At 40.4% G+C, this 14,600-nt stretch overlaps 1 protein-coding gene across 4 annotated transcripts in view; it reads right to left on the reverse strand.

Moving 5' to 3' along the window:
* The window catches only part of grik4 (glutamate receptor, ionotropic, kainate 4), a 382,863-nt gene that overhangs the window by 67,351 nt on the left and 300,912 nt on the right, over positions 1-14,600 (reverse strand). For all 4 annotated transcript variants that reach the window (XM_023961355.2, XM_023961354.2, XM_078930071.1 and 1 more), the window contains 3 exons: positions 11,148-11,309; positions 8,203-8,355; positions 4,130-4,234 (listed from right to left, as the gene is read on the reverse strand). In XM_023961355.2, coding sequence (XP_023817123.1) covers positions 4,130-4,234; positions 8,203-8,355; positions 11,148-11,309 — 420 coding nt within the window. The remainder of the gene's footprint in view (positions 1-4,129; positions 4,235-8,202; positions 8,356-11,147; positions 11,310-14,600) is intronic.

Consider the following 14,600-nt stretch of genomic DNA (forward strand, 5'->3'; position numbering starts at 1 on the left):
CTTCATAGATCACATACTAGAAGTTCCTGCTAAATAATGATTACTAAAAAGTCAATTCTTTAAGCTCACCGTAAGCCTTCTTTTATTTCTTTGCTATTTGCCCTTTTAATGCTTCCAAAGACCCTGGAGGTAAAGTAGAACCAACTCACTACCATTCTACATAAATCAGTAGAAAAGGCTGCCTTCTTTCACTTTCGCTATGTAACAGCTGGGAATGTGACAGCTCCTGTTTGTAATTTTTTTTACAGAATACTGTCACTGAGTGGATGTTTTTTGCCATGTTACGAGGCTTTGCTAAAATCCTAGCTTGTTAAATACGCTTGTTTAAAAGCTGTCTGACTCTGGATCCTTTGTACACAAAACAAGAAAAACTTTTCCCGGACTATTTAATTCCCTTTTACTACATCCTGGTGCGCTGCAGATGACAACCATCTGTCATTCCTGAGAAAACTCTACTCTGGGTTTACCGTGCACAATAAATTAACTGATAAATGGATGGCACTGAAGGCAAAAGCGCAAGAACGTTTTTCTCTTTTTGTCATTGGTAATTACCAAAAAATTACAACAGCCATTTGTTATTTTGTTTATAGGCCTCCACTATTCTTTATCCTTGAATTAAGATTTCCCTTTCATCAGCCTGCATTATTATTGCTGGTGTTTTCCATACAGCCCTGACATGCTTACAGACATAAATAGAGATGAGTGCACTGAACTTTCTAAAGGACACTGTATTGATTACAAGAGGTTTTTTCTAATTCTATCTGCATGCATAATTAGATTTTTATTTTATTTTTTACCTTAAAAACATTGATTGGTATACTTAATGTTTCCACCAGGGACACCCGTAACTGTTAACTATTAAATAGTCTTTAGGGTTGAAAATAGAGCAGCCCCTGGAGTTTTTCAAAGGCCAGAGGAGTAAAATGAGTTTCACCTTTCATCTACTCAAAAGCGTATTTTCAGTGTGAAACTGAATTAGCAACATGGTTGATTTGAGTCAAGATGGTTAGAATAAAACTTCTATTTTTAAGCCACTCTTTTGCTATACAGCTTGATGCGACCTTCCAATCAGAGACAACAGAAACACTGACTTTTCTAAACCATGCAAAAAATATGTGGATTCTCTCTGCATGAATTTTAGTGGTGACAGATTATTAAAAAGTTAAATAAAAATAAATTAGGGACATACTACAAAAAAAAAACCCAAAGTATTGCAAAACCTGAAAAAAAGGTGAATGAATTGAAGTATTACTTTCCAAACATGTACATCTAAAGGTAAGTTGGAAATTGACACGAAAACTACAATAAACAAAAAAAATAAATAAAAAGAAAATATTGTGATGGGGGGTTGATTTAGAAAACAAAAAGGTTGTTCTGTGATGTGTAACAGTTCTCTCTGTTGGAGGAGATTTTTGGCCACAGAGAGTTTGGTTAATCCCTCGTATTATAAAGAATACACTTTCAGGTGATGCAACCATTCGGTAGAACTATATACACTATTGTCTTCTGTGGGAAACCCAAATAATAGGTCCAGTGAAATGTTTCTTGAATCATCCATCTCATAATTAGCTTCTTTTAAATCATGTATTAACTTGATGCTCATTCTTTAGCAACCTCGTACCCTGAAGCCCTGTGCCCACCAGCTGTCTGCGGTTCCCCAGCATCTCTTCAACCTGAGCCTGAAACTGGAGAAAGTACTGCTCCTCTGGAAGACCTCCTGCCTGGTCCCCGTACCCAAGAAGACATCTTCATCTCACCCTAGGGATTTCCGTGCAGTTGTCCTCACTTCTCATGTGATGAAGGTGCTGGAAAGGCTGGTGTTGGCTCAAAGGGGACCGTTGGTTAGTTCTTCTCTGGACCCCCTGCAGTTTGCCTACCGGCCACGCCTGGTAATGGATGATGCTGTCATCCATCTGCTGCAGCTCACTCACTCACTCATATCTGGATGGTGGTGGAGGCATGGTGAGAATCACCTTCTTTGATTTCTCCAGTGCATTTAACACCATCCAGCCTTCTGTACTGGGTGATAAGCTGCGGCTGATGGATGCTGGTCCGTACACTGTCTCCCGGATCACTGACTACCTGACAGACAGGCCACAGTTTGTCCGACTGGGTGGCGTCCTGTCTGACGTGGTGCTGAGTGGTGTGGGAGCCCAACAGGGCACTGTGTTCTCTCTATTCCTGTTCACCACCACACCTCAGATTTTCAGCACAACTCGCAGTTATGCCACTTACAGATATTCTCTGATGACTCTGGTTGTGGGGTGAATAAGCGGTGGACAGGAGGAAGAGTACAGGAGGCTGGTGGACGGATTTGTGGAGTGGGCTGGAGAGGATCACCTGCTGTTCAACGTGGACAAGACCAGGGAGATGGTATTCAACTTCAGAAGGAAGGGGACAGTCTTGCAGCCTCTCTGCATCCTGGGAAAGGATGTGGAGGTGGTGGAGGAGTATAGATATCTGGGAGTGACTATCAACAGCAAACTGAGCTGGAAGAGCAACAGTACTGCTGTGTACAGAGAGGCCTGCAGAAGACTCTACTTCCTAAGGAAGCTGATGTCCTTTAACGTGTGCAGCAAGATGCTGGAGACCTTCTACCAGTCTGTGGTGGCCAGCACCTTGTTGTCCTCTATGGTCTGCTGGGGATGCAGTATTGCAGTCAGTGACACCAACAGACTGAACAAGCTGATTAGAAAGGCGGGTTCTGTCATTGGCTGCAAACTGGAAACATTTGAAGCAGTGATGGAGAGGAGGTCACTGAACAAGCTCTTATCCATCATGGACAACCCCGACCATCTTCTCCACCCTGTGCTGGACAAACAGCGGAGCTCCTATGGAGGCTCAGACGGCTCCGCTCCAAAAGTGCCCGGTACCGGAAATCCTTCATATCCAACACAATAACTGTGTACAATAACTCACAATGCAACAGATAACCTTTGCAAATTTCATTTGTTGCACATCTTTTTACCTGCACTGTCTATAAATAGCTTTTTAAATTATACCACCTTATTGTTTACATTTATGTTACATTTTTTAATTTTAATTTACCTTATCTCCCATCAAACATTTCTTGTAACACCAAGTTTTTTCTATAAGTTATCAAGCAGTGTTTAGAGCAGGGGCGAAGCTACAGAGGAGCAAAAGGGGGAAGCTGCCCCTCCCAACAAAAAGCTCTGACCCAATTTTTGAGTCATTATTACTGTCATTATTGACAAAGATTAAGAAATTAAGAAGGCTTTGCAAAAATATCTATATTCATTTTTTAAATGCAATCTTGATATATTATTAATAACAAAAACTGCTTGAAATTATATATATATATATATATATATATATATATATATATATATATATATTTTGTCCTTTCATTTGTAATGGCCTTCCACTCTGCTCTGTCACTCTTCCCACATTCAGAGCGAAAACATTTTGAAGACTGATCAAGGTAGTTGTTAAGAAATAGACCTAAATAGACCATATATTTTCTAAAAATAACAGCACTTTAAAAATTAAACCAAAAAGAAGTATTTCCAAATCTCTGATGATAATTTATATTGTAATATTAAAGGTTAAGTGCAAAATTTTCTTCAAAGAATCACAATCTCAAATATGTCTCTGTTATTTATAAATTTGAGTATTTACCAAATTAGAAGAATGCATCTTTTCTAAGAAACATGCTTCTTCTTACCTTTGAAAGGCATTCTGAATTTTTAATTACATCCTTGGGCATCTAAGCCTTTCTGTTTCAAGGATAATTGAGATTGTTTGTAACATGTCAGCTCAGAAAATGTTATCACAGCTCTCTTTGGTGGAATACCGGTCCAGTAACTGTGCCTCACTTCTGTAAAGTAAGTGGTCATATTGGCTAGAAGTAGTGCCCTATTGGGACACGTGATAGCAGTCCGCTGTGGTCGATAGCTGCCGTATTATAGGCTGTATCTTGTGAAATCTCCTAACAAATAAAATACAGCTTGTATGTAAATCCCTGACATCCTGCCGCACAAGTGTTTTTCAGCAGCAACGCTCTGTGCTGATGGCTGACGGTGGCGGGAACATTGGAACTGTAGCATGAGGCAGACACAATCCCCGCGTCAGATTATTATTCTTTTTTTAAGGCTGGAGGTTTATTTACCTGCCTCAGGCCCTCCTTGCTGTTCTGCATAATCCTCAAAGCGTAGTTAGATCGTTGTCCTTTGCTGTTGAACTCAATGTGGCCTGTCAGACCTTCCAGCTCTACCTATCAAACAAAGAGACAGAATTGTGTTAAAAGGCTCACCACCAACTCTGCCAGCCTCCATCTCAGTAGCTATGATCCAAGCAGATATTAATCATCATTTCTGTCAAATTTAGATTTATGATTTGAAGGCAAAATTGTAATAACTTCAATTTATGACAAAAAATAACACTGCTAAATCCCTACTCTATTCTATTTTTCGAGTGGAAAATTCTAAAAAAAAAAAAAAAAAAAAACTGACTTTTTATCAGATTTACATCATCATTGTTGACCTTACAAGATTGAAGGCTACATCATCAGACTTTAATGAAGGTAAAAAAAACCTTGTGTTAATGTAAACGGTTAGGTTCTGGCATTTTTTTAGAAGAATAAATTAATGCTAAAGGAGGTAATAAAAAAAGTGAATTTTTTGAAGTATTTTGACAGGTTCTTATGTTTATGTTTAGGTTTTATTCTGTAAACATAAAACTTTACCAACAAGAACTGATTATAATTATGAACGTTTTTTTCTGCACGGATAAAGGATGTGCTGGTGCTTTCTACAGTCAAAGCGTCTCCACATAACAAAAAAAGAAAATATATAATTTTTTAACCCATGTATTAACAAAAGAGCATTTTATTGGTCTTTTGCATCTATTCACTCAAAGTTTTGTAGGCCTGTCTGCCCTGGGGCCTGTTTCAGAAAGGAGGTTCGACCAACTCTGAGGTTGAACTTGAACTCTGAGTTGGTCAATCGGGAGATTAACAACTCTGAGTTTTCTGTTTCAGAGAAGCTGATCCGAGTTAGATCAATCAACTCTGAGTGGACTGATTCGGAGGTGACCGTGCGCACCGCGACTATGAGAAGCCATTATCAATGGAGCGCAGATATCACGAGTCACCATGGCAACCGTGAAAAAAAGAGGTCTGCGTATTTTTCGCCAGCTGAACTTGACGTGCTGCTGCAGAGTTACAGTCAATATGAGCACATATTCCGGAAGACAAGCAACACCGCTGCATCTGCAAAACAGAGACAGTTAGTGTGGGAAAACATAGCTGCTCAAGTTAATGCATAAGTTTGCATTTAAATCATTGTTATAAAATATTGACTGTAATAATTTTTTAAATAGCGTAAGGAGTGAAATAAAAAATGGCGATATTTAGATGTACTTTTGAAGTGTTATTCCTGGTGTAAATGCATGAAATGCTGCATAGTGTACAGAACCAATCTGGGGGGAAAATGCATTTAACGTCGGTAATGTTTAGAGGACTTTTTTGTTAACCTTCCCCTCTTGCAAACGTTGGTCAGTTTAATATTAATACATGCAATTGTGTTTTTAAAAGTGAACTTTTGTCTACTGTTGAACCTTTCGCTGCGCAAAGACTTCTCCTTTCTTTTCTCTCATCTTTCCGACAGTGGTCAGAAGCGCAGGGGAGATTTCCTTCAGGGCCGAAGGGAATTCTCCTTCGGGGTTCACTTCCCGTTGGAAACCCTCAACCTCCAGAGCGGATTAAGAATGACTCCAAAACAGTTATTCTGGGAATGACACCTTCTCTTTATTTAACGAAGTGCTCTGTCCTCCGAACACACAATATATTCCACGCACACACCTCTGCTCCTTGCTCACCCCCCCCCCCCCCCATCTGCACCTGCAATCGCCCCTCCCCTTGTCTCTCGTGGATCGCACCCCGCTCAGCACACACACACTGCAACACTACCCTTGTATTGATCAAGTGGTATAGGTTTATATGGGATTAAGAAAGTAAGCAGTGCTAGCAAATTGTGTTTCCAAAAAGTAATTGTTACATTAATCTAATTCAATGTCCCTGATTTCATTTTCACGTAGTTGCAATCCTGCAGGAATTAAAAGAACATGGCAGCAGCTAAAAGTGAAAAAAAAAATCGAGTCTTCTCAAAATCCTCGTACGAGGTAAATGTAATTCTCTACGAAATAATGCAGCCTCTTCGTCTATTGGGTCCTCCAAAAAAGAACAAGCCATTCTTGTCACTTAGACCGTCTCTGTGTGACGGAAATGTGGGCAATGAAGGTTAAAGCGAAAAATACCGCTTCGTCTTTAAAAAGGGGAGGGGACCGGCAGAAACCTTGAGTTTGGAGAATAAAACCTGCTCCCGACCAGGTTTGGTTCACAGCATAAGTTACCATGGACACTGACTCCGAGTATAAGTTACCTCGCATTTCAGAAACGGGTTTGACTTACTCTGCTTTCTCTGGTTTAACAAACCTCCCATTCTGAAACAGAAAACCCAGGGTTTCCCTGATTTCAGGGTTAATGCACTCAAAGTTTACACTTAACCTCCTTTCTGAAACAGGCCCCTGGCCTGCTGACAACATAAATCCACATTTGTTTCCTCAAAACTAAAGAAAATTAGCCAGGTTTTCTATGAAGTACAAATTTAAGTGGCTGCTTTAAATTTTGGTTGACATTTAAAAACAAACGTCCGCATGTAGTCTGTAAGTACAAAAAACAACAACCTCCTACTCCCATCGGAAAATGTCTGTTAATCACTTGAAAAAAATATTTCCTTTAAATGTTCAGCTGGAAACATGAAGGGATTCAGACAACAACACCCCTGCAGACCTCAAAAAAGTCAAAGTCACATTAGTTGTCACGTACCTAGTTGTGTGACAATTGTTCTTTGCATTTTACCCCCTCCCCTGGGGGGCTGCAGACACAGCTGCACTTGGGTACCATTTGCTGGCTTAACCCCCCAATCCAACCCCCTTAATGCTGAGTGTCAAGCAGGGAGGCATTGGGTCCCATTTTTTAAAAGTCTTTGGTATGAGTTGGAAGTGGATTCTAGTCTTGGGGGACACTCTATCACAAGGTCACTGAGCTGTAGTTTCCAATATGTTATTTCTGCTCTGAGGTTTAGATTGTCCAATATTTCCACAACCCTGCAAAAGAAACACCACCACCGCTGAGAACAGGAGGTGGCAGTGCTCACAAAAACATCATCTCTTTTTTTGATTTTGACAACCCCCCCCCCCCCCCCCCCCCAAAAAAAATGTTTTTTTTGCCTTTGTGCACAAAAAAATAATGAAAAGCATTAATATAATTGGGCATCACTCTTTGTTATGGCTCAAGCATTCTGTTTTCGTAACATACGTTTAACAAATTCCCAAATGTGGCAGTAACAACAGCGAAAACTGACTTGACAGCGAAAGACTGGCAGCTTCTAGTTAGCCCGTCCCTCACAAGACACACGTCTGCCGTGTTTGTGATTCTCCTCACAAACTTATCTCCCTCTGATAGCCATCATGTCTGCCTATCCTCAACTAATCCACATTCTGAGGACGTTTAACAGGCTCTTAATTAGAGGGATGAAGTCAGTCATGTAAAAACAGGGATAGATTTTCATTCCCCCCACAGAACCACAGTTGTAATCCATTTTTGTGTTTTTATATATATTGAGCTCTCATGCAAAAACAATGTTTAACCTTTCAAATGCATACATTTTCAAAAGATTCAGCTGATATTTCATTATCTGGCTTGCAGCATCTTTTTTGTTTTGATGGTCAGAGGCTGCTTGGTTGCTGTTTGAGAATAAAAATCAAGCTAATTATTCCACAGACCTATTAGACTAATTCTATAAAATCTTTCACACTGAAGTTAACACAAACAGGAATTAGGTGTCTTTTTTTATTGGTTTCCAATGACTTTTTCCTCCTCATTTGGCTCCTGGTCACGTGAACACATTAGTTAGAATAAAGCAGCGAACATTAAGCATAGCCTTATCATCATTCCCCATCTGCTGAGGAAATGATAAACACACTCAAAACGTTTTAGAGAGAAAGGATAAGAAATGTGTAATCACAAGTGACAAGAAAAAGCGGGGACATGAGCGCTGTCTGCTGACTCATTTGACTCCAGACAGCAAATCCGTATTTTTCCAAAAAACATCAACCCGTTTCTTTAATCCAAGCAGTCAGTTATGTCATCTTCATTATGTCCAGCAGATTAGACCTTACCATCCTCAGGTAATTCATGAGGCTGGTTCCATGCTCCCAGATCTTGGAGGACTTGCAGGAGAGCTGAGTGGCGCCAACGTTCTGGCTCCGGTTCAACTCTTGGACCGCTGCCACCACTGCATACACCGCATCAAAGAGCAGCGCTGATGAGAGCTGTGTAAGCAGAGGAAGAGAAGGTGAATACTTTGTATCTATAGAAGACACACAAAGCTGCAACAACTGGGAGTGTAACATGTCAGCAGTTAGCGGTCAGTGAGGGTTTAATCCATCCCTGGAGTGGCAGCCAGATTATTCTATTAGATCATTAGGAAGAGTGTGATCTGCTGACGACGTTGAAAACTGTCTCCCCTCCCATCTTCTCTCAGAGAGATTCTGTCCTTTCCTGCTCTCATCCCAGATGAAGCTAGCCCTCCCTGACCATTCCAATTACTGTCTCCTCAGCTGAGGTCCCAAAAGCAGCAGGCAAGATAACTTCCATCTCATCCCCTCTTTACAAACAGCCGCATCGTCACTTCCCCTGCATCCTGCCATGCAAATTATACATTAATAAAGCAATACTCTATTTTAGACCTCAGGGAAAGAGTGAAAAACAAAGAGCTTCACTCCTTTATTTCTGTCCTTCATGTTTGGCTGGCAGATTTGATATGAAGCTAAGAGGGACTTTAATGGATATGACGATGTTAGGTAAGCCCCCCCATAACACTAGAACTGTTATGCTGTGCATTACAGTGCTAAACAATGGCTAAAAACCTGTTGAAAGAAGAGAACAGGCTGCTCTTGATGGCAGTCTATTCTATGATTCAAAATTATTCCCGTGATGTCACAAAGTCAGAAGCGAAAAGTCACACAGCGTATTACAGCAGCATTTTTTTCTCCATTTATACTGTGAAAAAATGAGCAAGATTTCATCTGTGTTATCTTTTCCTGCATCCTGCTTTGATGATAATTTATATGACTCACATGGACTTTCTTATCCTTCTTAAAGACCCGATCCGATCATTTTTTGATCAATCGTAGAAGCATTCCCAGTGTCCTTTTAATTATGATTATGCTGTCTGTAAGCAAAGAAAAAAAAATCTGTGTTGTTTTGAAGGACATAGTTTCTGTAGAGCAGCAGCAGTTCATCAGAAATTTGCCCCTGAGTTGTGAATGGAACTGTAGGCGTGGAGGTAACCCTCCGATGATATCCCATTGTCCCTTTATTTACACTCTCTCCCACTGGCTTACAGCCCCCTCACAAACCCAAGCTAACATTAGAAGCACGACAAAAAATGATGAGCAATATCAGAGCTTTCCAACCGTACAATTCTGAGCAAAATACCAGCTCAGACGAGGAAAACAAAAATGTATATGGATCTTGTCGTCTGCAAGTGGATGCATCAGAATAAAGCAGAGCAGGGAGCCTGTGGCCAGCTGATTGGAGTTTGTACGTAACAGCTACAAGCGTTTCTAAATGGCCTTTTATCCATTCATCATGATTTCAATAAAGAAATACCCAGAAACGAAGATTTAATCTTAATTTTCTTCATATATGTCGTCCATCATGAAAAAAAAAATGCTACAAGAACTTGTTAAAAACACCAAAAGCCTGATTTTCACTAAAGTGGGTCTTAAGATTTATGATCAGAATGATGATAGAAAATAAAAAAACAAACTGCTGCATTTTATTTCAAATCAGCAACCCTTGCCTCAGCAGAGAAAAACAGCAGAAATGACACTAAAGTGAACTGGATAGAAAATGCAGCACCTCTGGTGTCACACAGTGACATTTATGCACCCAAAAAATATTTGTCAAGTGTGTTAAACAGGTTTGGAGCTGTACTAAAAGGAACACAGTGACCTCAAACGACGTTAGAGCAGTGTGACATGCACACATTTCTTATATCACAGTTGCTATTTGTTTACCCACCTTCATCTAAAAGGAAAGCAACTCTGAAGGTAGATGCCATTTGTATGTTGACATCATCTTTGCGTGCAATTGATGGAAGTTTAATTGAAGCCCGACTGGTTTCTCAAAAAAACGTCTACTTTTCCATCACTGTTCAGTTGCAATCATAGAAGCAAAGAACAGCAAGAAAAAAGGAGATACTAGTATTTCAAATAAAAAATGAACTCATGTATACTGAAACTAAAAAGTAAAGGAAGGGCCATATGTCAAAAATATTTTTTGTAGAATCCCTTTTTGCGGCAGAAATTTAAAACAAAAAATTCAATTGTTTTGATTTTTCAAAAGTTAGTTAATAAGCTAAGATAAATAATCTCTTAACATTTACAGATATTTATTTTAAAGTTGGAAACTGAAAAATTAAAACAAGTTGCTATATTGTTTTATTTGATAAACATTAAATGGATTTTATAATGGCCATCTACTATTTCAGGTTTTGTTACAATTTTGCACAAAACCCTATTAATCTACTATCTCTGATACCACAATTATGTTTTACTGTAACTGCCTGCCTGTGGAATAGAGTTTTTGACATTTAGAAAAGTGTCAGTAATTGCACACACGCACATCTGTTAAAATATTCCAAGATACGTGAACAGTAGATTCAAGCTGTTTTCACGTTTACTGCAGCATAAAGTGCACAGCGTGCTAGAGCTTCTAAAAAAGGCTCTAGGAGGAAGAATTCAGGGTGACTGCTGGAAAAATTTTGTGTAGTATAGGTCCTTTAATGCTAATATAGTAAATAGAGATGAAGATACATTAAAGCGGGGTCAACCTTTGACAATAATAATTGCTGGAAAGAACAATTTTCTGTAACAACACATGAAATAAAAGGAGCTATAGGTACAGATAATTTATATTTTTTAAATCTGGCTCAGTGAGTTTGTGTAAATTATACAATAGTAACTATTTGGTGAGTGCAATGTGTAAGAAACGTCTATAGGTAATTTCTTAAACCACTTGGTGTTTTTCTTTGAGACAAAACATGTGTATTACCTACCGGAGTGCCAGCAAAGGGTGCATGATCACAGTTCTCTTGCCAGGAGCGATTGAGGCTTTGCACAAAATCCTGGAAAAAGGGATGAGTTTTGTTGAAGACGGAGAAGCCAACAATGTTGACTCGTTGGTCTGCCACATCGTCCAGTCGGAGTAAAGTGAATTCCTGTTGGTAATGAGAGACAGAAGTGTGAGCAGTCACACATTTGGATGCTCTTCTAATGTTTGAATGACAACAAATCAGTGTTAGAGCAAAGACAGCATGTGCTTCCAAAAACAAGAATTTATGTGACTGACTCTTTATTAACCTTCATTATTCTGCTTGACTGAAAAAGGAATCTAACACTTTCTTCATTTAATCCATTTAGCGATGCTTCACTGCAGAAAATTAAGCATTCTGAATATTTTTCCTTATGTGCCGGTCACTGTACACATACTAAAGCAGACTGCTGGCAAAACCAACGGGCCTGAAGCATGTAAGAGAGATGAAGGCAGAGAGAAAGTGATGTACAACCTTGGAAAAACTTTATCAGACCTGTGCTGAATTGATAGAGAAGCCTACATTATGCTGAAACGTTCTAGGTTGGGTGACGAGCAAAAGAAAAATGTGTCATTGGTTATTTTGACTCTTTTGCTCTAGGGACAAGCTTTCACTGCCCGGGGAACAGTGGAGACGGGGGACAGGGTGAGCGATGAAGCAGAGGAGGAAAAAGAGGACACAAAGGTGTGACAGTGGATGGACGTCTCCTGAAGGTTAATGGAAGTGTCAGAACCCAGTCTTCCCTCAGGTGGCGGCCTTCACCCGCCGGCCCTTTTAACCATCTAGCTTATGACAGGCAGACCAAGCCCGGTCTCCATATATGCCTGTCAGTGAGGCTGGGCAGCCTGGAGATAAGAGGAGATGGTGAAGGGTGGTGGAGAAATGATGACAGAGATGGTGGTGTTGGAGAAAAGGGCTGCCAGGTGACAGTAAGGAACAATTGGGGAGGGTGTATTATGTAGGCTGATGAAGTTAAAACGTCTGCAGCAAATAGACTGCCTCTTCACAGCAGACTTTCAGCCTGTCAGAAGGGAAAATCTCAGGTGAATCAGCCATTATTAATGATGCTCTGGTCCCTTAAGTACGAAACTGAGCACAAAGCATACAAAAATTCTTCAACTATGAAATGTTGCTTTCATTAACATTACAAATGTGTTTTTTTTCCTCCAATGACAACTTAAACAGACTGCTGTGGGAAATGTCAGCCAGGCAGGTAAAGCAGCAATCTCCAGCATATAAACAGGAAAAGAGGCAAAACCGCTGGTACAAAAACATCAACTCAAGCTCTTTAATCTTTTGAAGTGAACACCTGGCATGTTTGTGGTCTGACTCAAGTGTGGGATCGACCCTTAAGGACCTCACACATAATTTAGGCCAGCAAAGAGGAACCTTGACGAGCTCCTGGAGACATCAAAAGGAACAACGGCAAGTCAAGAAGCAGAAAAACAGCCTTTTCATCTGTGTGAGGGCAAACAGATGAGTTTGGCCGTTTGGCAAAACAGATAATGGTTGCTCCCACAGAGTGCTCAGGTCGGTTGATGAAGCGATACACAGAAGGGTGGGGGAAAAAGCTCTGTCCACAAGATGAGCTGGCAAAAGTCAGGCCACCTTGAGCTGAGCTCCTGCTGACAAAGAGTGCAGCGGGGCAGGCAGAGCAGTGAACACTGACTTTAAGTGGGAGGTCTATTATCCTCAGTGCCAACCTCACAGAAACCCAACTGTTCTGTTAATAACATGACCACAAGTGGAAGCTCAGTGATTCTGCATGCATTTATGATCTTATTTTTTTTTGTCCTCTGCAAAAGGCCAACCTCCTCATCAGGATTTAATGTCATTTCCCTAATACAAGTGTAAAAAATACATCCATCCATGGTTGCATCACTTAATTGCTTTCTCTGAATGCCCCAATCTTCCCCTGCTGGGGATGTCCTTCTATGACAAAAGCAGTCGCCACACCAAAATGCATTTGCAGTTTTTCTCTACAGGGTGACGTGCGTTAGCCTGCGTTTGAACAATGAACCAGAAGCAGGTTGAGCTAGTCTTTGACATGTCACTAAAGAGACAGCTGCAGTAAAAAACAAAACCTGTGATGTGTCAATCAAGTAGCATTGACTGGAACTTTGTCATGTAACAGCATGGAAAATGAATCCAAGCAGCAGGCTAATTTATGTGTTTGTGCTATTTTTTCCTCTGGCTCCATGCAGCTTTTTCACCCTGTTATGTAAGTAAACTTTATCTGTCTGCGTCTAACACGCCTGTGTCTGACCTTCGCTGACGCGACTTCCAAGTAAGAGCATTTAAAAATGCAATTAAAACATTTTCAAACAATGTTAGGGTTTAAAGCAAAGCATAATTAGAGGATGTGGGACTTTTGCTGCAGGAGCTTGTAGCTGCTCTTGAACCTCAGTCAGATAGGCTGATGATGGCACTAATGTAGTTAGACAACACTACTGTACACTTAAACATGTAGAGTATTTGACTGGAAATTATATAATATGTCGTATGTAGTTATGTGAATTAAAATCCAAAATGTTGGCCATTTGTAAAGATGGCAGCCATCCACTCAATTGTAGCCAAAATTATTTATTGTCTCATAGCCCCAGTCTCAACTAAATGAGCCCTTATTCACAAAATGCAGTCTTTAAACTTGAGGGGTACCTACCTAATATTATAGGTATATGTGTATTATATATATTTGATAATCCCAAAAGCCAAGTTCAAAGACCAGGGTTAGGGCCGCCGAGGCACCTGCCTTTGACTGCTACCCATACCACATTCCATCAGTGCCTTTGAGCTCTCCTGCAGGTGGTGGGCCCAAGTCGTTCCTTTGGGCTGGACCCAGTTGTCGTGTGGGAGGAGCCCCGGCCAGGGGCCCAACGAACCCCAGGCCTAGCTCCAGGGTGGGGCCCCTGGTGATGCCAACTTGAGTGATGTAGCAGAATCTTCCCTTCTACTTCTCATAAAGGGGGTTGTTTGTCTGGCTCATTGTTAGAATAAATTTGTACATACGTTATCCCATTTTCACTCAGAACTTCTGTATTGTTGCGTTATCACATATAATAAAATGTGTTCATTGTTTTTCTGCGAGGAACGTGATGCTGGGAATGCAGTAAAAGATTTTGTATTGACCCGGCTGCAGCTGTTCACCTTAAATCTGCAATAAATCGGCCTAATCTACAGCGGTGAACAAACGATCACAAGGGATGTTTTGATTAGCTTCCTGACGATGTCAAGAAATGTTCAGATTGGTTTCCTTACTTCTGTAAACCATATGTGTGTGTGTGTATGTTTTTATCCCTTACCCTTTAGACATAAATGTCACATGTTGTATGTTAGAAAACACCCAGATTCTAATAAAGGTGGGAGCAGAGCTTTGCAAAACACAGAGCAAACTAGTGCGTTGTCTGAGTACAAGTT

Source organism: Oryzias latipes, chromosome 13 (assembly GCF_053564925.1).
Source record: "Oryzias latipes strain Hd-rR chromosome 13, Olatipes_Hd-rR_3.1".
Classification (NCBI taxonomy): Eukaryota; Metazoa; Chordata; class Actinopteri; order Beloniformes; family Adrianichthyidae; genus Oryzias; species Oryzias latipes.